Source organism: Candoia aspera, chromosome 14 (assembly GCF_035149785.1).
Source record: "Candoia aspera isolate rCanAsp1 chromosome 14, rCanAsp1.hap2, whole genome shotgun sequence".
NCBI classification, from domain to species: domain Eukaryota; kingdom Metazoa; phylum Chordata; class Lepidosauria; order Squamata; family Boidae; genus Candoia; species Candoia aspera.
The window spans coordinates 6,435,970-6,457,429 of record NC_086166.1 but is presented as its reverse complement, the minus strand read 5'-3'; the positions used below and the strand labels follow the sequence as shown (position 1 = coordinate 6,457,429).

Sequence of the window (21,460 nt, the reverse complement as noted above, 5' to 3'; positions counted from 1 at the left end):
CTCATACGGCCCATACTGCTGCCAAGAAGGCCACGTGGGTATGTCCATGAAATGACCAGGGGGTAGTTCTCTTGCTGAAGAACTCTCATTTTACAAAGGAAAATTCTGATACCTTTATTGGCATTACAGCTTTGACTATTTCTTAAATCTCATTTGTCCCAACCAACATCCCAAATTCAGAGCCAGAGCCCCCGGTTTAGAAAATGCTGAATCTGCGTGCCTGTCCGCAGGACAGAAATTCACTTCAGTAACTTGAGAGCGGAATTAAAAGGTGCCAAATTCTCACAAGACCTGAGCCATTTCTGCACATTGGCCGGGACAGCCTCGGTACTCCCCGTCTGCCGAAGGGCACACCAGGCCACAATATCCGCAACCGTCAATTCGTCGCCCACCAGCCAGGACGTCTTGCCGAGGGCTGTGTTCATGGACCGCAGAACCGCTGCTTTCTCCTTATTGCTTCCTCCTTGGAGTTGGAAGATGGCGGTATCGACCCAGCTGTCTATCAGAGTGGCCATGACTGCATTCAGCTTTTGGCCGAGTAAGGAGAACAAGAACCGAGCAATGTTTCCTTCTCCTTCGATGGGGCACATGGTTTGAATGCTGAACTTCATCTGGGGCTTTGGCACTGAAATGACAATCCCAATATAGCATTAGACACGGATGACATTTGAAGAGCTAGTACAAATTCCCTGTTCCTTCTGAACATGCGTATGAAATCTCATGGAGTTCGGAGAGAGATTTCCTTGGTTGCCGGCCTGATTTTTCATGTAAGATATTACCCTGCAGGTAACAAATATCCCAAGATGAACAGCAAGCAACGAACATATCTCCAAATACCTCACCCTTTCCTCCACCTCCTGGCATCCTGGTGATTTAAAAGGTTTCTACAGCCACCCAACTCGGTTGCAACTCCAAGCAGTCAAATAAAGATCCCCCCAAATAATAGTGCAAATAAAAACATCCAACATCACACAAAACACCCGTCAACCGTATCAACACAAAGCTGGGGCTCACCAATCATGCACTATCTCCCGGAAGACGGGCTCATCTATCATCCTGGCCCAATACTTAGGGCAGAAGCCAGATTTTTAAATTCCCCTGAGGGCTAACAGGGTCAGGGCCATCCAAGTCTTGGGGGGGAGGGGGGAATCTCCCAAAAGGCAGGCAGAACGGAAAAGGCACGTCTTCAGCTTAGAAGGCCTGTGGCTACATCAAAACTGCCCTATGATGCTCTAGGCAACGTCCCAGGAATGGACGGTGTGTGCAAGGGTGTGCCACTCTCAGCGTTTTGAGTTCTTCCACAGAGCATGCTTAGCTACCGGATTCTGCTTAGAACGACAAATAGCTGAGGGAATAATTCAGCAAGAACAGCCCAAGCTAACACTGCCAAAGAATTCACTGCAGCACCGAGCCTAATCAGTGCAGCTCCGCCTGTCACTGTGTTGTTCGAGTACCCCCGGTCCTTTTCAAAGAGTGATTTCTCTGATTCATAACCACAGGTAAAATCTCATGGCAGCTACTTCAAAGGGATTGAATTGGCAGTGTGCTTGTTCTATAATTAATGACAAGTTAATTTCACCAGTTTAAATTGCATTAGCTGGGCATTTTCAAACGGTCTTCTAAGAAGCAGGATAGGAAGAGTATTGGCGCCTTTGAACTTTGTGCTGGAGAAGACTCCCGAGAAGACCATGGACAGCCAAGAAAACAAACCAATGGATCATTGAACGAATCAGCCCAGAGTTCTCACTCGAGGCACAAAGGACCAGGTTCAAATCATCCTACTTTGGACACATTATGGGAAGTCCCAGCTCTCTGGAGAAGGCTCTGATGCTGGGAAAGGTGGAAGGAAAGAAGCAGTGGACGACCAGCAGCAAGGAGGAGGGACGCGGTTACAGGGGTGATGGGTGCACTGTTGGAATTGCTGAAGGACCAGGTTGGGGACAGACTGTCATGGAGAAAATCTATGTGGCTGTTAGGAGTCAAAAACAACTTGATCAATCAATCCTAAGAATGAAAATTCCTGAAAACCTTAGGATTTTTGTGAAAATAAAGAAAACAGGAAAGTATCCCACTAGCTACATTGCCTACATTTGCCTCAGCCTACTTCTAAGGAGAGTGAGTAGGCTGCCCAGCATTTAGCTTTAAATGTCATTATATTACCGAACTATCTATCTCAGATTTTAATATATCTGGATTAGCTATGATCTATCACAGGTCTCACAATTTATTGTAAAGGCCCTATAAAATGCGACTACACTGTAAAAAGCTATTAATTCTAAGAGTTACTTTGGCGAGGCCAATATTCTTTGCCCCAGTTCATATTATGAAATACGCCATGGAGAACGAAAATGTGATTTGAATCTCATTCATAAAATGATCCTGACTTGCAAATACATACTTAAAACCGCTTTAGATACGAAGATCTGAGCATGCATCTTCGTGTTAAGAGTTAGGATAATTAAGATGGTGTGAGCTAATTCTGTAACAGTTCTAGCAGCTATGAATAAGTGCCCGTAGACTTACCATCTTTCCAAATTAAAGTAAAGCCCAGCTGGTATTCATGGCGTGCTTGTTTCTTTGTCTGCTCACCAAAGCATCTGAGGAGGTTTTCTGGCACAGTTTTCACAGATGAGTGTGTATGCACAGTTGAAAGTATCCTGTAGTTCTCACACAGCAAACTGTGGAGTATTAGCAATGATAGTGGAGGAAAAGAGGGGTTTGCGTTGATCACGATATCCTTCAGAGCACCGTAGTCCTGCATTAAAACAGACGTGCCTTTAGTGAGCTATTCAGGAGATTTCCATTTTACATCTTTTCCACACATTTTAATTAATATTCTGCAGTTTTTTAGTACAGGTAATCCTCACTTAATGACCATTCATTTAATGACAGTTCAGACTTACAACAGTGCTGAAAAAAATGACTTAACAACCGATGCTCACACAGCCATCACAATGTCTCCATGGTCACATGATCACGATTTGAGCACTTGGCAACTGGTTTGCATTTATGACCTTTGCAGCATCCCATGGTTATGTGATTGACATTTTTGACCTTCCCAGCTGGCTTCTGGCAAGCAAAATCAATGGGGAACCGCAAATCACTGAACAACCACATGATTTGCTTAATGACTGTTGCAAAAAGGCAATAAAATCAGGTTGGACTTGCTTAATGACTGCTTCGCTTAGCAACTGAAATACTGGTCTCAATTGTGGTCATTAAGCAAGGACTACCTGTACTGCAACTATTTTTCCATAGATCAACTGCAGTTCTACACTGCCTATTCACTTCATCTTCCACCCTGCTTAAGCTAGCTGTGGGGAAGAAGCGGGGGATAAACCACATAAGTGGCTCTCGTGGGTGGCAAGAGATGAACCAGCCATTACACATGTCAGTTGAGAGCTTAAAAATGCTAGACCTCTAAGAATGTCAGAAGCATAGAGTGCACACACAGAAAAAAAAGGAGAATCTGTGTCCTAAACAGATGCTGAATTGGATCCAGATTTAGCCATACTTAGAACAGTCTCATCAAAATTGTATGTTATGCACCACTACATTTGAACACATCCTATAAACACACACAATAGTTAGGATACAAATTATTGCCAGCAATATTTTCTAAAATATTCCAAATTATAAATCATACATTTGGTTATCGGTACCAGTTAACCACTGGCAGTTACTACTGATGGCAACTGAACATTTGGGTGAAAATATTCTGCAAAGGTCAGGAACTGCACAGAAAATCTGTACCCACTCAGATATACCAAGCGATAGGAAATAGGAGATGAGAATCAAATGCTGCTCCCAGATAAAGGAGAAAAGGCTAGTTATTTTTACTTAGCTAGCTATCAATATACAAAGTGGTATTTGTCACTAACAATGGTTTAATTTAATAAATTTTTGCTCATGCTAGCTGTAACTATTTGTAAGTAACTAAAAGCAAACAGGTTCCTCTCATTTTTAGGCCGATTTTGAACAATTAAGTGTACCTTCCATTTCCCTGAAGCCCCCAAATCCAACTCTGGCATTAGTGTTGGCTTGGGACAAAATTATATTTACTATTTGGTTGATACTTCCGCAATATAACTTTGTTTGTAGAATCATCATCACTAAATTTATCTGGACTTTTGGCCAGACTGCAAGTTGTTATTTGTTGCAACCCAACCCCCCCCCCCAACTTTGGCTAATCTATTCAGTAGGCAGAAGGTGAACAATCAAGGAAAAGTTCATCCGGACTTGCCTTGCCAAGTAAACTATCGAGTTCTGCAGAGCTGACAGTCAGAGGAGCATGTTCATCTGCTTGAATTATGTTAGTGGCATCGAAGTCTGCATCGGGTGTCTGGATCAATTTTGAGAGCCCATCCACAGCAGCTTTCAATTCATACAGACGTTTCAAGATCTCTTCCTGGCGTGATTCAAGAGCCTGGAGTGTTGAATCAACTTCATTCTAAATGAAAATTAAGTTAGGATTCACTTAACTGTTTTGTACTGTGTCATAACAAAACCAAGTATTTCAGATGTCCCTTCGTAGGTGCAATAATCCCACTGAATTCAATGGGTTTATATTAGAGCTTATCCAAAATTCTAATTCTCTCCTTAGCATTTGATACACATTTGGTATGATCATGAATACATACATGGGACTGTTGCAAATATGAACAGATCCGGTAATGATTAATTAGATTATACTTAATACACTGCCGCATTAACAACCAGGGGAAAGCCTCAAGACCATTGATGAAAAAAAAATTATCCCTTCCAAATAGATGGATACAAAGAGCTGGAATTCCCTGTTGCCCACTCATGCAGTTCTCTAAGTTCATAGAAAAACAACACCAATTTTTTAGTGCTACAATCAAAGTCATCTTAAACATTTGTTACATTATAGCTTTGGCTCAGAAGCTTGCACAAAATTTAGATACCATCTTTTACTGACAAATTATTGTATATTTAAAAATAACTGAGTCAAAGGTTTCCTTGAGAGTTGTCTGCCTGTTGAACTGTCTTTAGTTATACACTGGGGTCTATTTCTCAAAATTGGCTTCCTAATCAAAAACAGTCACAAGCATAATGTAGGAGTCATGTGTCAGTAACATGTGCAAGTATTTGTCAGAGGAATATTGGTGCAGCTGTCCTAGGATCTGGAGCTTGGCCTGAATCACTGTGACAACTGGGCTTGTATCATGTTAAGCCATGTTGAATAAACCATAATAGCTGTGTTTTCAAAAAAAGCTAATTCGAACCAAACAAACCATGTTATGCCTTATGTCTGAACCCAGTCACTGATTCTTCCTATTAACAGATGGCTGGGTACTACTGTGACCCCTGCATCTGGAGCCCTTTCACTGCAGTCGCTGAAAATTAGCGACATCGTTTCCTGCCCTCCTACGGTGGGGAAAGTTCAAAAACTCTAGCACAAGTTCTAAAGTAGATTCACACATTAAAATCAAAAGAGAAAACAGCAATGTATTTATGTTAAAAGCAAGGTAAATATTGCCATTCATCAAAATATAATCCAAGGCACTTTACAGAGCACCATAAAAACAGCAACATAAACATCATTCCGTTCAGTGGAAGTTGGCCAGGAGAGTGTGTGTGTGCGCCATTTGAACAAAAAGGGTATTTCCCCCTGATTTAACTTCACTTTCTTTGATCCCAGCTGGGCTGGGAGCTACGCCTGCTGTGGCTGTGCATTCTGGGAACTGTAATCCAGTGCATTAGAAAAGGGCTGGGACCTGGGAAGAAGGACATTCCCACGGGATGTCCCATTACGCCTTTGCCACACCTGTTCTCTTCAGCCAGGCCTTCCTTGTAGGAACAAGGTGGGGACAACCTTTCTCTTCTGATTAAATCGCTATGGCTCGATATTCCGTCCAATCGGATTTTGTACGCGCTTGGAGACGCCCTGGCACAGGATGCCCCGCTGCCAAGAGGCCGTCCTTTGGGATACCCTGCATTTTAATACGGCTTTCTTTTTTTTTTGGACCACGACTGTACCTTCTTTAACAAGGCAAAGCGAGGGACAGAAGAGCCGGCTGATCCAGGGGGGGCGGGCCCCACCGCGGAGGGGTGACTTTGCCCGAAGTTGGCGGCGTTGAGTGAAGTGAAAGCGAAAGGAAGGCAGCCCGATGCGAATCCAGGCAGAGGCGCCCCCCCCCCCCCCAGGCCCCAACGGGTCTCCGAGGAAGGCAGCCCTTCCAAAAGCTTCAAACCATCCTCGGCTGATGGGACCTGGAGCCAGGGACATTTGGCAGGGGCGGAACGATGAAAGGCAGACTCGAGAGAAGGGGCTGGGGCGGGGAGAATGGGAGCTGTAGTCCGAAAGCGAAAGCGCCGGGAAGGGAAGGGAGCGCCTTCCTCGGCGGCCTCCGGGCCAGAGAGCGCGGCCGCCAGCCCCCCGCCACCCACCCAGCCCAGGGGAGGCGCCGCAGGGCCGACCGGCTCCTACCTGCTGAGGCGGCGGCGAGGAAGGGTCGGAGGCCCCGCCGCCCTCGGGCGGGCGGTGGGCGCAGCGCACGCGGTACATGCAGGTGGGGAGGTGCTCAGCCAGCACCGCCGGGCCCGACCCGTCGCGAAAGGGCCTCACCTTGTACATCGGCATCACGGCCGCCCCGCCGCTCGCCTCACGCGACGGCCGACTCACGCACCTCCGCCTCCGCCGCCCCCGCGCGCGCCCGGCTCCCATTGGAGGACCGCCGCCCCGCCGCCCCGCCCGTCGGCCTCCGATTGGCCCGCCTGCCACGGCCGCGAAGGCTACTGGCGGCTCCCCTCGGCCGAAAGGGGCGGGGCTTCTGCGTCGGCCGCGTGCGGACTTTGCCTTCGCCGCAATCTGTTGCAAGCAAGCCACTAAGGTCGGGATGTAGAGGGCGGGAAAAGCGGCGCTGACCTTGGTCTTCGGGTTACAAAGCGAACCCATCTCCTCCTCATGCGGGGAAGGGCGGCTTCCACCCAAATACGCTTCTTGGGGTCAGGCGAGGAAAACGCAGCGGAGGCCTCTGCGCACCCTGCTTGGTTTAACCTTGCTTCCTCACTTAGCAGCTGGGGGACTCCGAGCTGCTGGGGGAGTTGGTGCTTCGGCGTGTTATAGCGCAGCCCGGGAAACGGGGGTGGGAATCAACAACCAGGTCAGTGCCTCGTCTGAACAGAGCACCAAAGGATGAGCAGAGACTGAGGGATGCTTTTCACAGTTCCGCCCTGCTTATCATGACCATCTTCTCAACCAGCATCTCTGTTTTAGATTCAATGCCGGTTTTTTAAAACTCTAAATCACTGCTTCCAACCATAGCCATTTCCAGGCGTGTGGACTTCGACTCCCATAATTACCCAGCCAGCATGGTCATTGATGAGAATTCTGGGAGTTGAAGTCCACGCATCTCAAAGCGGCTGAGCTTGAGAAACGCCGTTCTCAATATTTCATTATTCGGAGGCTATTGGGTTCCATGGGTACCTGAAGTGGTGGTAGTCACACCCGACTCCCCTCCCCTAGTCGCAACTCGACGGGCTTCGCTAGGATTCCGGTCTTCCTTCCTTTTAATCCCTTCTCCTCTCTGATTGGTGCGCTGATGGGCCAATGAGAAGGCTCCGCCGCCATGATTGGAGGAAAAGGATTTTACCCAGAAGGAATCGCGGGCCTGGGTTGGTGAGGGGATGCGGCGAAGGCAGCGAGCCTCGGGAGCGGGGCCGAAGGGAGGCTCGAGCTCCGGCCCGGTGCTTCATTTCCTTCCGTGAGATCGACTGAGTGGAAAATGGGCGGGAACGAGCCGGACCGTCCCTTCACGCTCTTTTGCATGTCATTTGCATGTCATTTGCATACCCCGTTTGAAAAGTGAGCAGGCGACGAAGGCTTAATTGCAGCTCCGAGCAGCATGGAATTGACTCCAGTGTAAGTGTACATAAAACCTGACTTGTAAATAGGAATCACGCTTTTAAATCTATTTTTATTTTTTATTATTTATTAAATTTATCTGCTGCCCGACTCCCAGCGACTCGGGCGGTTTTACAGATGGCTTAAAGAAAACGTGCAAAGAAGAAAACCCCAAACAAAAAAACCCGTTTTGGACAAATGTCTGCAAAGTGGTTTCTGCAGGGCTCGGTGCTGCATTGCTCAGAGGGGAAAGTGAATTATTTGATTCGGATTTAAGAGGGGATATTTTGCCCCGCCGAAGCAAGTTTTCCTAGGCTTGCCTTTCAGCGCGGTTTAAAATCTGATTCAGAATTAAGGCAATGTTACAATCTGAAAGCGGAAGCGAAGCAAAACCACAGAATAACGTCCTGGGGGCCGTCCTGGTTTCTGAGCAGCTAAGAGAAAGAAGAGGGGGGGAAAGCAGCTTTATTGTTTTTTCCTCTTTTTTAAAGGGTGGGAAAAGCGATCAAGCCAATTGACCGCAGGTCCGTTCATCAGATCTGTTCAGGCCAGGTGGTGCTGAATCTCTGTAGTGCCGTGAAAGAGCTGGTGGAAAACAGCCTAGATGCTGGTGCTACTAACGTCGGTAAGTTACTTCTTGTTTTAAAGGCCTTAAATCTCGGCTGGCTTAGTTACGCCGCTATTACCTATTGGTATTTGGAGGGAGGCAGGGAGGCAGGAAATAGTCTTTAGAAACTTAATCTTCATAATTTGTTTTGTCACTCCTTTGAATCATTTGCAGAAGTGAAGCTTAAAGATTATGGAGCAGATCTTATTGAAGTCTCTGATAATGGTTGCGGTGTAGAAGAGGAAAACTTTGCAGGCTTGAGTATGCTGTATTTCATACATTTTTCACAGGAAAGAGGAATGTTTTGGACAACTCTTTTTCTGATCTAGTTTTCACTTGTATCCAATTGCTGATTTTGAATCTGGGAAAGCTGCGGTAGTGGTTTTGAAAATAAAACCATAATTTGCTGTGAAGCATGTCTGTTCATTTTTAATCTTATTTACAGTTAATACATCCATTCATTCATTTATCCATCCATCCATCCAATTTGTCCCTGCCCATCTCCTCCCATCTGGGGACTCTGGGCGGTTTACAATAATCAATACAACAATCACACAATAAATAAAATATACAGTATAAAATTACAGTAATAAATAATATAAATAAGAGTAAAAAATAAAAAGTCTAAGTGGCTAAATTAGTTACATTAGTTGTTCTTCCACAGGGAACCTTTTGGATTATTTTTTTCTTCATAATGCAAAGTTTGGCAACCTGGTGTTTGTGGGTGTCTGGGAACCCCAAACAATGCCTGCACCTCCCTAAATTATATATAATAATTTTAAAATGTGCTAGGATCAGCACCATCTTGTCACATTTCAGTGGGGTTTTTTTTTGCAAGATCTCTCAAAATTTGGGGGGTGAGATCACCAAACTCTCGTTAGGTTTAACAATGGTGTGAGATTGTACCAGCAGGGCGAGAGCAATCAGTCCCCTTTCTTACTTTCTTTTGTAGCACTTCTACACCACCCCAGTCAAATGATCCTGGTAGGGTACAAAATCATCAATACAATAAGCATCAATTAACAACCTTTCCCTCGTCCTCCAAAAGTGTAGGAAAATTAAACAGCCACTCCTTGTTCCTTGCTAGGGGCCAAAGCCCTGTTAAAAATGTATAGTTTTCAGTGCCTTCTGAATTGCCAGAAAAGGCGGGTGGGGGACAGTGCATCTCTGGCATCAGCCTGTTCCATAATGTGGGGGCCAGGCCAGAGAAACCCTGCCTCCTGGCCTATACTCTTCTTACCTCTCTTTAATATATCCCTTCCAGCACTGAAGCATTATACTTCCAAGATCCAAGATTTCTCTGATCTTATCAACGTGGAAACATTCGGTTTTCGAGGTGAAGCTCTGAGTTCCTTGTGTGCGTTAAGGTGAGAAGCTTGTCCACGTGGGTAGCATTCTAACTGGAACAGTTGGTGAATCTTATGCCAGCTTCAGTCAGGAAAGAGGACAAAGCTTGTTTCCTTGCTGTAAACCAAGGGGAAAACATTGTATAGGTCTCCAGCTTCCATCTCAGCTGGTATGGAGTAATTTGGGCAGAGCAGATCTGCCCCCAGCATAGCAGCAGCCTTTGCACACTTACGAGGCAGAAGAGCACAGTGTGACCTAGACCAGGATAAGCATGTGCAAGTTTATACTGCTGAACCCAGGCTTGTGTGGCTTCATTCTCTGTGTGCACTTGTGTGGGGAGAGAATGCTTCGTGTGCGCGTATGCAAATAGGAACTGATGAATTTTACAGACGGGGTGGGGTATATATATACACACACACACATATATATACAGTACAATGCAGTGTAATATCTTTGTTCTTTGACTAGCAGAAAGTAAAGACATAGTGATTATGCAAGTAATGCCTATGCAGGTAGTCCTCAACCTACAACTTGTCGTTCAGCGACTGTTCAAAGTTACGACAGTGCTGAACCGATGGTGATTATGACAGGTGTTTTGCAGGTGTCCGACGCATGCCTTCAATGGGGGAGAAATCTCTCAGACTGATTTCAGTATGAATTGGCAACCCCAGCTGACAAGGTGGGGAAGCTGGGCGGTATACTGGATTTCTCTGCAGGTGTTTAATCTTTTTCTGTCTGATCTTTTGGGAGGACTGCCTTAAACCCAAGCTGGTCCCCCTTGCGGAGACCTCCGTATTAACCGTGAAAACGAATGCATTCTTTTGCTCAGCGATGTTTCCGTTGTCACTTGTCACAAGTCTGCCAATATTGGGACACGGCTGGTGTTTGATCACAGTGGGAAGATCACCCGGAGAGTCCCTATCTCCCGACCACAGGGGACCACTGTCAGCATCCAGCAGCTGTTTCACACTTTGCCGGTCCGACACAAAGAATTTCAGCGTAACATCAAGAAGGTAGGAATCAGTGACCCTTGTTTTTAACTCTGGCAGGAAGAAAACCTTTCCTGAGGAACTGAAACCAGGGCAAGTGCCACTAAGGTGACTAAAAATGAAGCATTACCAACCCTTGGTAAATAGGATGTTTAAAAAATACTGGACTTTCAGCCTGAATGTATGTGTAAATACCTTTTTGTGGTTCTAAACTCCAGAAAGCATAAAACCCTGAAAAAGTACTGTGCTTTACATATGTTACTGTAAGGTTTGAATACTTGGAATCATAGTTTGACTGCCGGGCAGTAGATAAGCGGGATAAAATATTTGCAAAGGGAAAATCTTAAATGAGAATATTATTTAGATCTGATGTCCAAATTGGCACGTATGTTTGTGCCACATTGTTCCACCTCCAATAAAAAGAGTCTTGTGGAAAAATAATTTTACAAAGATAATGCTTTCGTTTTTAGATGCCCGTCATAGCAACGAGTAACTTGACCATGTTTAGCGAACTTCCCATGGTAGATTTAAGTTTAAACAGAGCGCTTAAGATTCTCAGCTCACTTTTGTCCTGATACTGTTCACTATCACTAATTCTTGTTACATAACTCCAAGGTTGTTTGTTTGTTTGTTCGTTTGTTTTGTGAAGATGTTGACTAGGAAACCATCCATTAAAAAGATGGGGGGAAGGCATTGATCACGAATTGCATTTTTGGGTGTGGGGGGGAAACTAGGCAAGAGCTATTCTTTATCATTAAGGTTCCACTTAAAAAATAACTTTTTTTCTGTTGCACACACCCGAAGGAGTTTGCAAAAATGGTTCAGGTATTGCAAGCGTACTGCGTCATCTGCACCGGGATACGGATTAACTGCACGAACCAGGTTGGTCAAGGGAAAAAGCAAGCGGTTGTGTGCACCAGCGGAAGCTCTACTTTGAAGGAAAGCATTGGTGCTGTATTTGGACAAAAACAGGTATTTTTATGTGCTGGTTGTGATAGTTGCTGCTGATTGGAAGAAAACTGCCTTTGGATAATATAGCTTTGGAGGCCTAGTTGAATAGAGGTGTTAAAATTCAGTGGAAATCAATACGGTGCATTTGAAACTGTATTCTATTTGGCGCCCTGTTACTGTAGTCAGTGATGGGACACAATCTGCAGGCAGGACAAAACTCTGTTTTGCATTAAAAGTTCATACAGCCACAAATACAACCACCTTTCGGGTAGAAGAAAAATCACCTAATGCATAAGCCATATCCAAAGAGTAGTTGGATGTCTGAGGTCAGTAGTTTTCAAAACTGTCTTATTTACAGATGTTTGATCCTATTTTTTATCTCTTAAAAACCACCACTCAAAGGGGAGCAGTGAAGTTCTCCGTTTGCTAACAATCCTGCTTCAAGGAAAAAGGCATAATATTTGCTAATGGTTAGATCTGCTCCAGGGTCTTCAGGCATGCTTACTGAAGCCTGAATTCAAAACAATATTTATGTGGAACGTGTGATTTTGAGTTCATTGATGTTACATTCAGGTTTCTTACACATGTAAGCTCCCTGGGGGCTTGCCAATTCAGCTGTGAGCATAACTCTGTAGGGTATATTCTGCCATTTTGGGAATTTTCAAAATTTAGCAGCTGGCGGGAAGCACCATGTTTATAAAAATAACATAGATGGGCTTCAAAGATGAACAGCAGAAAGTTTGGCCCATATATCACATCAAGCCATAATGTGGTCGTTTTGACTCTGACATAATGCATTGTGGTTTCCAAATTAGGGCATCTGAGAAGTCAGTTTCCGTATAGTTTGTTACTTCTTTTCCAGGTACAAACTCTGATTCCATTTGTACAGCTCCCTCCGAGCGGAGAAATCTGTGAAGAATATGGCTTGAATTTTTCTGATATGCCCACTAAGCTTTATACGTAAGTAAAAAATGGGGACGACCTTTTCTGGAACTCTTTCCTCTTTGTTGTTGTTCATACTGGGCTTAGAAGTCAGAGATCCAGGGCTGCCAGTCACAGCATACCCTTTGTTTTGATTGTCACCTTAAGCCAAATGGGAGGCCTGTTTTAAAATAACCTCCTCCTTTCTTTCATTCCTGTGTCGAGAACTCAGATGAAGGAATCCCATTTAAGTGAAAGGGGAGCACGATTTTTTTGGATAAAAGTGTAGGTCTTTTGATAAACAAGCTGAAGAGAGGGTTGGTTTGCCTTTCATATCAAGGGGCTGTCACAGCATCACATGGTCACATGATTGCCTTTTTTGACCTTCCCAGCTGGCTTCTGGCAAGCAAAATCAGTGGGGGACCCGTGTCATTTGCTTAACGACCACGTGGTTTGCTTAATGGCTTCATTGAGTCACTTAACAACCACCACAAAAAGGTAAAATCAGGTTGGATTCGCTTAATAACCGCTTTGCTTAGTAACCAAAATTCTGGTCCCTGTTGTCGTTAAGTGAAGACTACCTGTATTTATTATATTTCCAGAATTTATCTTGTTCTTGAGTAAGTGCAGGTGAGAATTTCCACAAGACTCGTTTGGGTCTGTCTTAAAACAGATCAGATCACCAGCTTTTTAAATCTATGTTGTTTTATGGGACTCTCTTGTTGACGTGTTCATTTTAAACAGCATCACAGGATTCGTTTCCCGTTGCAGTCACGGTGATGGGAGGAATACTGCAGATAGGCAGTTCTTTTTTATTAACCAGCGGCCATGTGATCCACGCAAGGTGTGCTTTTCTTCGTTTTAACTTCTTCGTTTTAACTTCTCTCTGGCATTCATTCTCTCTTTTGAATCTACTTTCAGGGTTGTAATTGTATTTTAATCCACATTGTTTAAGATTCTGAGCAACCACCCTGCTGTTGTCAAGAATGTATGGTGTTTTCATTTTGCATTTCATGTGATTTTATTGAATATGTTTTTATTCCAATGGTGTTTTTAGTGCCTTTTGTGGTAAATCACCCAGAAAGCTTCAGCTGTTGGGCAATTTAAACATTTTTTTTTAAAAAATTACGCCTTTGAGTCATTTTTTGACTCCTGGTGACTGCCTGGACAAGTCCCTGCAGTTTTCTTGGCAAGATTTCAGAAATGTCTAGCCTGGTGCCTTAACCATTACACCAAAGTGGCTCTCAAACATTTTAATATGTAAATAATATTAAGTAAACCACACTGTTTTGGATCTTTTTAAGTCTTAGCTGAATTTGAGCAGGAATAGATGTCCATTATTTTTCCTTTTCTGAACAGGTTTCCAAAGTTGTGAATGAAGTATATCATATGTTTAATAAGCACCAATATCCATTTATTGTTCTTAACATCCATGCAGAATCCGGTGAGTCTTATGTGCTGCTCTTTCCTTTTTTTAACTGAATGTGTCAGCTTGTCAGCTGTGTCCCTGATTACCATGTGGAATGAATCTCCTGACTCCAAACAACCTGATTGGAGATGCAGATTTTTGATTCCAGCAGTTTTTATTTCCAAAATAAAGTTGTCAGTTGCCTTAAAACACGAAGACACTACAGACTGACAATGTAGATGCCAGTTTGGAAAGTTTACATGGTCTGAAGTTCAACTTCCCATTGAAGGACAGGGGGGAGGGCCAGATCAAATGTGACCATTTCCATCACATCTGCATATATTTTTAAAACAGTGGGTTGTCCTAGCTATTAGAATGTCTCCCACGGAACAGGTCTTCCAGAATTGGTCCAGAGGACTTTCAGTGATCGATGGTCTTCTTGATGGAGATGGTGTTGGAACGCTTGATAGAAGTCCCAGTTATGGTGGTTTGGAAGAGTTCTCTGAGTTCAGTTTTTCGTTTGAAGATGCTTCTGTACCCTCTTAGGTAAGAACTTCAGAGCTATGACCTTGGAGAGGAATCTTCTACAGCTAACCAACCAACTTCCCTTCTCCAAGATCAAGGCACTGAAGGTGTTACCCAAATGGGTAACTAAATGTTTGCGAATAAAGATCCAAGTTCAGAGAAGTTCTCCAACCCAGTTGAGCTGGATATACAGTATTCTCTACCCTCTCAGTCTTAGTTAGGTGTTTGAGCTATTGTGGATGGTTTTCCAATGGAGGTTTTAATCTTTAACGTTGGACTTATTATAGCAGTTATTCTAATATTTGAGTGTTGACTGTGGGGTTTTTTTAATGTACGTTGCTGCCATGGATGTTTAATTTGATTGTAAGCAATATTCCAGTTTTGAATTAGCCCCTTTTGAGAAGAAGGCTGGCAGTTTCAACCGTGTGGTAAAAATTCAATAAATCCTCAAGAAAATAAAGCACCAACTGCTGCTATTTTTATTAACCAGTGTCTAGCAGACGCTTTAGCTATCTCACAACTAAAGCCAGCATTATATTTTCATGAGACGGCAGTAGAGTCTTGTTTCTTGACAGATGTGACCGACAAGTGAAAGAAATGCAGGAGAAAACTGAATTATTTTCCCTCAAGGTAGGATGGGGAAAACTGTGCTCTGCCAGTTAGAATCTAGGAATGAACTTTTCAGTAATCTCTTTCTCTTAAGAGAGAACAAAACACAAAATCAGAAAAACTTCGCATTACAGGTAGTCCTTGCTTAACAACCATTCATTTAGTGATGGTTTGGACTTACAACAGTGCTGGGGAAAAGCCAACTTACAGCTGGTCCTCACACTTATGACTGTTGCAGCATCCCCATGGTCACATGATCACCATTTTCGACCTTCCTGGCCAACTTCTGGCAAGCAAAGTCAATGGGGAACCGTGTGATTCACTTAACAGCTATGTGGTTTGCTTAATGTCTGTGGTGATTTGCTTAACAACCGCTGCAAAAAAGGTCATAAAATCAGGTCGGATTTGCTTAATGACCGCTTCGCTTAGCAACCAAAATTCTGGTCCCAATTGTGGTCGTTAAGCAAAGACTACCTGTAGTACTGCATGTCACAAAATAGTGCAAAGAAGAGAAAGATAGCAAAAGAATGGCAAATATTTTTGATTTCAGGATGCGTGGACATCAACGTGACTCCGGATAAAAGGCAGATCTTGCTCCAGGAAGAGAAGCTTTTATTAGCAATCCTAAAAATGTCACTGATGGCAATGTTTGGCAGTGACGTTAATAAATTGGTGGTCAATCAAAAGCTGACAGATGTTGAAGGTAGGAAGCCAAGTGGCAATTTAAGCAAAATCCATTTCCGTTGTTATATGCAGCTTTTAAGACAGACCGATAACAACAGCTCAGACTTCCCTGATCTGCTAGCTGGAAGGTTATGATCCGTCGCATATAGAGCACAGCAGGTCAGAATTTTATGAAGTTTTTTATGATTATTTTTTACTAGACAACCCTGTGGCCTGTTGGGTCACCCTTTGAGAGAAAGGTGGTGCAGTCTGATGTGACCGGAATGAATGTTACATTTTAGGCTGACCGTAGTTTTTTTACCCCAATGCTAGACAGTCCCGTGATCATCTAAGAAGAGTATAGATAAATAGATCATAAATAGAAAAAGAATTGTAGTGGCAAACGAACGTCAAGAATAAGTCAATATTCATCATCCTAAACAGATGATGGGCAAAAAAGCAGGGGGAGTGGGTGTGACTTCCTACTTCCTGCCGGCTTCCTCATGGACTTTGCTTGTGGGAAGCTGGCCAGGAGCATCAGAAATCACAATCACATGACTGCAGGGACGCCACAACATTGCAAATCAAACTGGTCTGAACATCATGGAAATTTCATTTCCACAGGAATAGTGGCTCCCGGATTTTTTATGCATTCTTTAAGTTAGTGGATTCGAGGTACCTTGATTCAAAAATTGTTGCGGTATAATGCACCGTTTGGGCTAACTTGAGGGCACAAACAGGCAAACAGATAAACACAATGAGGGTTTTAGTAGTATATAGATATGCTTTTATATTGGGTTTTTTTCCCCTTGTATATTTTCCTGGTTGTGTCATTCTTTTTGTTTTTATATTTGTTTTCATTGTTGGTAAGCCACCCAAAGCCATATATATTATGAGATGGGCAGCTCTGTAAATTTGAATAGTAAATAAATAAGTGGAACATCAGAGACCCTACCAGGAAAATCACCACCATCTCGTTTCATACCTTTTGGCAGGGAACTTGAAAAGCACTCTCCGAAATGAGACAGCAGTGCCTCCCTTGGAAACGTCACACAGTTCTCCAAATCTGGGTGTGAAAATAGATCTGGCGGTTAGTCGATTAAGGGAGTCCTTTTCTTTGTCACCGAGAAAGTCATCTGCTTTCCAAGAGGCTGAAAAAGCCAAACAGGCGTGCAGATCCCCCAAACAAGGAACACTCCAAATGTTTCCTGGCATTTCAGCGTCTCCCCAAGAGAAAACTCTTTCTTACAAGGGTGCTAAAGATGGAAGCGAGCTGGATTTAAGGAGATCCCCGCTTGCAGGCTGGAAGCTGGAGAAATCAATGGAAGACATTGATTATGGTTTGGGTAGCTCCTCTGCTGATGGAAGCGAGGTGGATTCAAGGAGATCCCCACTTGCAGGGCAGAAGTTGGAGAAATCAGTCGAAGGCACGGATTCTGGTTTGGGTAGTGCCTCTGCAGAGTCAGATGGGGGTTTCAGCACCCCAGAGGTGGGTGCCCAACTTAGAGCTGAAAGTGCTGTTGGTTCCCCAAGTGAAGAACCCTGTGTTTTTAGAGGAGAAATTCAGAGCAGTGACTGTGGATCTTTCGGGGTTTTCCGGCCCTCTGAATCAAGCCAGAGCGAAGGGGAGAGCGTCTCTCCGCAAGCCGATTTATCTCCCCAAGCAAAACGTTTTAAGAACAGCCCACCTTTTGCACCCAAGGCCAGTTCCTCGGAGACAACACGTGAGCAGGACTCTGGAGCGCAGCCCTTGTACGACGTCCCCGTAAAACTGGAAAAGAGAACGGTGCCTCTCGCCGTCTCTTGGAGCACCTTGGCGGACCGAATCCGGAAGCAGTTGAGGCACCAGGAGACCAAAAGGGAAATGCTGAAATGCAGAAAGTTTAGGGCAAAGATTAGCCCAGAAGAAAACAAAACAGCGGAGGATGAGTTAAGGAAGGAAATAAGGTATTGGAGAAGAGAGGCGTTCTCAAAAAATGAGTGCTACTGACAGATGATTGAAGAGCAGATAGATCTTACAATCTATGTATCTTTCTGTTTCTCCCTATGCATGCAGTAAAGAGATGTTTGCTGACATGGATGTCATTGGCCAGTTTAATCTAGGGTTTATCATCGCCAAGCTGAAATCGGACCTCTTCATCATTGACCAGCACGCTTCGGATGAGAAATACAACTTTGAGATGTTGCAAGAGCACACGGTCCTGCAGGGGCAGAAGCTGATCAGGTGAGTGTCTTCTCAGTGGTCCCAACTCACCTGTGGCTTGTCATTTCCTGAATTGAGCCATAATTGGCTTGTGTTCATCCAACATGCTAAGCCGTGAACAAGCAAACCAGGTCATAGCTGAATGCAGGGAGTGAACCAGGCTCTGAGTTACGTTAGCATAGTCCAGTGTTTCTCAACCTTGGCAACTTTAAGATGTGTGGACTTCAATTCCCAGAATTCTGGGAGTTGAAGTCCACACATCTTCAAGTTGCCAAGGTTGAGGAACACTAGCATAGTCAATGCAGGTTCTTTGCGTTGTGACTCATTTTGTTGTTTTTTACTACAAAGTAGACTTTCCCAATCTGATACTCTCTCCCATCATCCACAGCCAGCATGGTCATATTCTTTCTGCTCTGTGTATGTGCCTGTGAGTCTCCTCCCTCCCCCAGTTTGTAAACTGATTTGGCTATGCAATAACAGGATAAATCTTAGCAAATTTTAGATGAAATATAGCTATTGGATCATTCTGGGCTGTTAGTGTTTTTAATGTATTATTTATTTACTCTATAGACTCCCAGCTCCACAAGGGCTGCCTTCAGATGTAATTTTTTTTTTTCCCCTGTGTCCCACTTTTTCAGGCCTCAAAATCTTAATTTAACTGCTGTGAGTGAAAGTATCTTGAGGGATAATCTGGAGATCTTCCAGAAAAATGGATTTGATTTTGTTGTTGATGAAAACGGTGAGTTTTGGCCTACAAACTTTCCTAATTTCTGTAAGGGAAATGGAGAGAAGGTTCTACTATGGGGGAGTATCAGTTTCTTCCCTGTTATCCATTAGGAAACCAGGGAAAAAAATAGGTTGCCCTGCTGACTTAGATCTTAGCTGACTAAAATAGAATAAAAACCAGCTTTTGAAATTGCCTTTCTACTTATTTGGGGAGAATGGCTGGGGAAATACTGTCTTTTAAAAATTCACTCTGGATTTTCCATAGCACAGGCAAGTACCCTTGCTCCATTTTTTTAAATTATAGATTGTCACAGCTCTAGAAGTATAAAACACTTCCAAATAACAGAAGAATCAGCATGTCAAACAATTCCATTTTAAAGCTGTCTGAAATAGTGATATTTAAACTGTCTTTGGAATTGGGGTTCAACTGGATATTCTCTTACTGCCCCCCCCAAAAGATCCCCTAGGTTTAAACTTAACATTCAGGGTTTAGCTCACAAGTGGCAATCATTATGCAAGCGGTTGGGTTTGATGTTAAAATGTTCCCACTGTCTTTACCCTGGGAGAGTGACAATTACGCTATTTTAAAACTTTTCAGCTCCTGTAACTCAAAGAGTTAAGCTCTTATCTTTACCAACCAGCAAAAACTGGACTTTTGGTCCTCAAGACATAGAAGAATTAATCTTTATGTTAAGCGATTCCCCGGGAGTCATGTGCAGGCCATCCAGAGTCAGGCAGATGTTTGCTTCCCGAGCGTGTAGGAAATCCGTAAGTATTGCAGTTGCTGCAAACTGGGGCTTGGTAACCCTTTTGGGTGGATGGGGACCCTGAACCTTTTCAGAGCACTTTGAGGCAGCCTCCAAAAACGCAGGTTTGAATATGAAAAATGAGTGGGACGTGCTCTACCCACTTTTTTTACTCCCTAAGGAAGTCTCTGGGGACCGTGTGAGGCCGAGGGCCATTTATGTAAATAAAGGAGACCCTAGAGCTTGGGGGTTTGCCTTGCATCAGGTGGGGTTCCCATTTGGGACCCGTAGCCGTGGGAAGTGCCCATGGGTGCGGCGTTTCCCCAGAAACTGAGTAGACTGACCCTGCCATCTTCAGTTTCTGTTGCTATCTTTGATTGATTTTATTCCGCACTGTGACTTACAGGTAGTCCTCGACTTGCAACCATTCGTTTAGCAACCATTCAAAGTTTACATGGTGCTGAAAAAAGTGACTTGCGACCAGTCCTTGCACTTACATTGGTTGCAGCACCTCCACGGTCACATGATCAAAATTCAGGTGCTTGGTAACCAGCATGGATTTACAATGGTCGCCGTGTCCCGGGGTCACATGATCACCATTTGCGGCCTTCCCGGCTGGCTTCCAACAAACAACGTCAGTAGGGGAAGCCAGGTTCACTTAATGATTTGCTTAATGACCACGGCAAAAAGGTAAAATCAGGTGTGACTCACTTAACGACCACCTCACTTAGCGACAGAAGTTCTGGTCCCAGTTGTGGTCGTAAGTTGAGGACTGCCTGTAGCCGCTCAAGGAAAGCTCCATGTCTTGCTTCTCTTAAATCATGTGGAAGATCGGCTCTGCTTCCTAGTGAGGCCTTTCACAATCAAATGGTCCTTTATAAAATCAAGCCTTTGGGGATAAAAAGGGGAGGTCTGGGTTATATAGCTCTTCAAGTTCTCCAGCTATTCTCAGTTAAAAGGACCTGTTGGATATTTTAAGGAACAAGGGAGCAGCCAAGGTATTTCAAGGAACAAGGGAGTAGATATTGACACTTGGACTTTGTTCCTGTTGCAGGTGATGATTGGAACCCCACTCACTGCTGGTGAAATGAAGAAATTGATCACTCACATGGGTGAAATTGAGCACCCTTGGAATTGTCCCCACGGCAGACCCACAATACGACATTTGGTCAACCTGGACCTTATTATGCAAGAGTGATGGGCTTCGTGCTGTATCAGCACTTACTTTATCAAGGAATGTGACCGTGATCTTTGAGGCTATCACAGAGCTCTCAATTTTGCTAGACCAGAAGCTTAAATCATGGTTTTGTGTTGCAAAAGAAGAACATGTTTCTCTCTCTCTCTCCCCTTCAAAGGGGCTGGAGACTCTCCAAGTGGTTCCGTTAATATAGACCCAATAACTTTCCATCTCCTGCCCTCCGAAAGAAGACTTTTTTGCATTTTTGTTGAAAAAATGGCCAGAAAATACAGCACTGCCTTTTCCCCCAAATGGGCTTGTTTTATTGCTGCCCTTACAGAAATCTTTGTTTTCTGCCCATGTTCTTCATTTTATTGATTTCCTCTTCCCTGTATACAGAAAGAATTAAGTGCACATCACATACCCTGTCTGGAGGACCTCCTGTTTTAGAGCAGACCCATTTTTAAAATAAAGATTCCTTTTAAAATACCTGAACATTCTTTGTGCTTTAACAGAGTGGTTCTCATCTACAATCTATAATGGGATGGCCAGTTCCTGTAAGTATAATACAGATGGTTAATGCCAAGGGCTAGTTGTTTAGGACACTGGTGTCACGGCATTTTAGTAATTATAAGACAAAAGGATTAAACAGTTCTCTAGCATTACAATCTTTAGTAACTGGTTTGTCTAATAGTGAATGTATGATCAACTTTGGATCAAT

At 43.9% G+C, this 21,460-nt stretch overlaps 2 protein-coding genes across 3 annotated transcripts; one reads left to right on the top strand and one right to left on the bottom strand.

Annotated features, from left to right (window-relative positions):
• Positions 1-98: 98 nt before the first annotated feature.
• On the bottom strand, positions 99-6,619 carry AIMP2 (aminoacyl tRNA synthetase complex interacting multifunctional protein 2). Of its 2 annotated transcripts, none has more exons than XM_063314917.1 (4): positions 6,590-6,619; positions 4,244-4,450; positions 2,524-2,755; positions 99-625 (listed from the first exon to the last, which is right to left on the bottom strand). In XM_063314917.1, the coding sequence occupies exons 1-4, from the start codon at positions 6,602-6,604 to the stop codon at positions 240-242; spliced, it is 840 nt and encodes a 279-aa protein (XP_063170987.1). In that variant the 5' UTR covers positions 6,605-6,619; the 3' UTR covers positions 99-239. The 2 variants fall into 2 exon arrangements, with proteins under 2 accessions (XP_063170987.1, XP_063170986.1); XM_063314916.1 differs by having other exon boundaries at positions 6,452-6,604.
• Positions 6,620-7,680: 1,061 nt separating this feature from the next.
• On the top strand, positions 7,681-21,234 carry PMS2 (PMS1 homolog 2, mismatch repair system component). The gene is made up of 15 exons (XM_063314661.1): positions 7,681-7,885; positions 8,359-8,492; positions 8,649-8,735; positions 9,739-9,841; positions 10,651-10,834; positions 11,615-11,782; positions 12,624-12,721; positions 13,427-13,526; positions 14,042-14,126; positions 15,775-15,927; positions 16,883-17,834; positions 17,944-18,111; positions 18,729-18,829; positions 19,415-19,584; positions 20,617-21,234. Exons 1-15 carry the CDS (start codon positions 7,869-7,871, stop codon positions 20,758-20,760), a joined length of 2,664 nt encoding a protein of 887 aa, XP_063170731.1. The 5' UTR covers positions 7,681-7,868; the 3' UTR covers positions 20,761-21,234.
• The last annotated feature ends 226 nt before the right edge of the window (positions 21,235-21,460 follow it).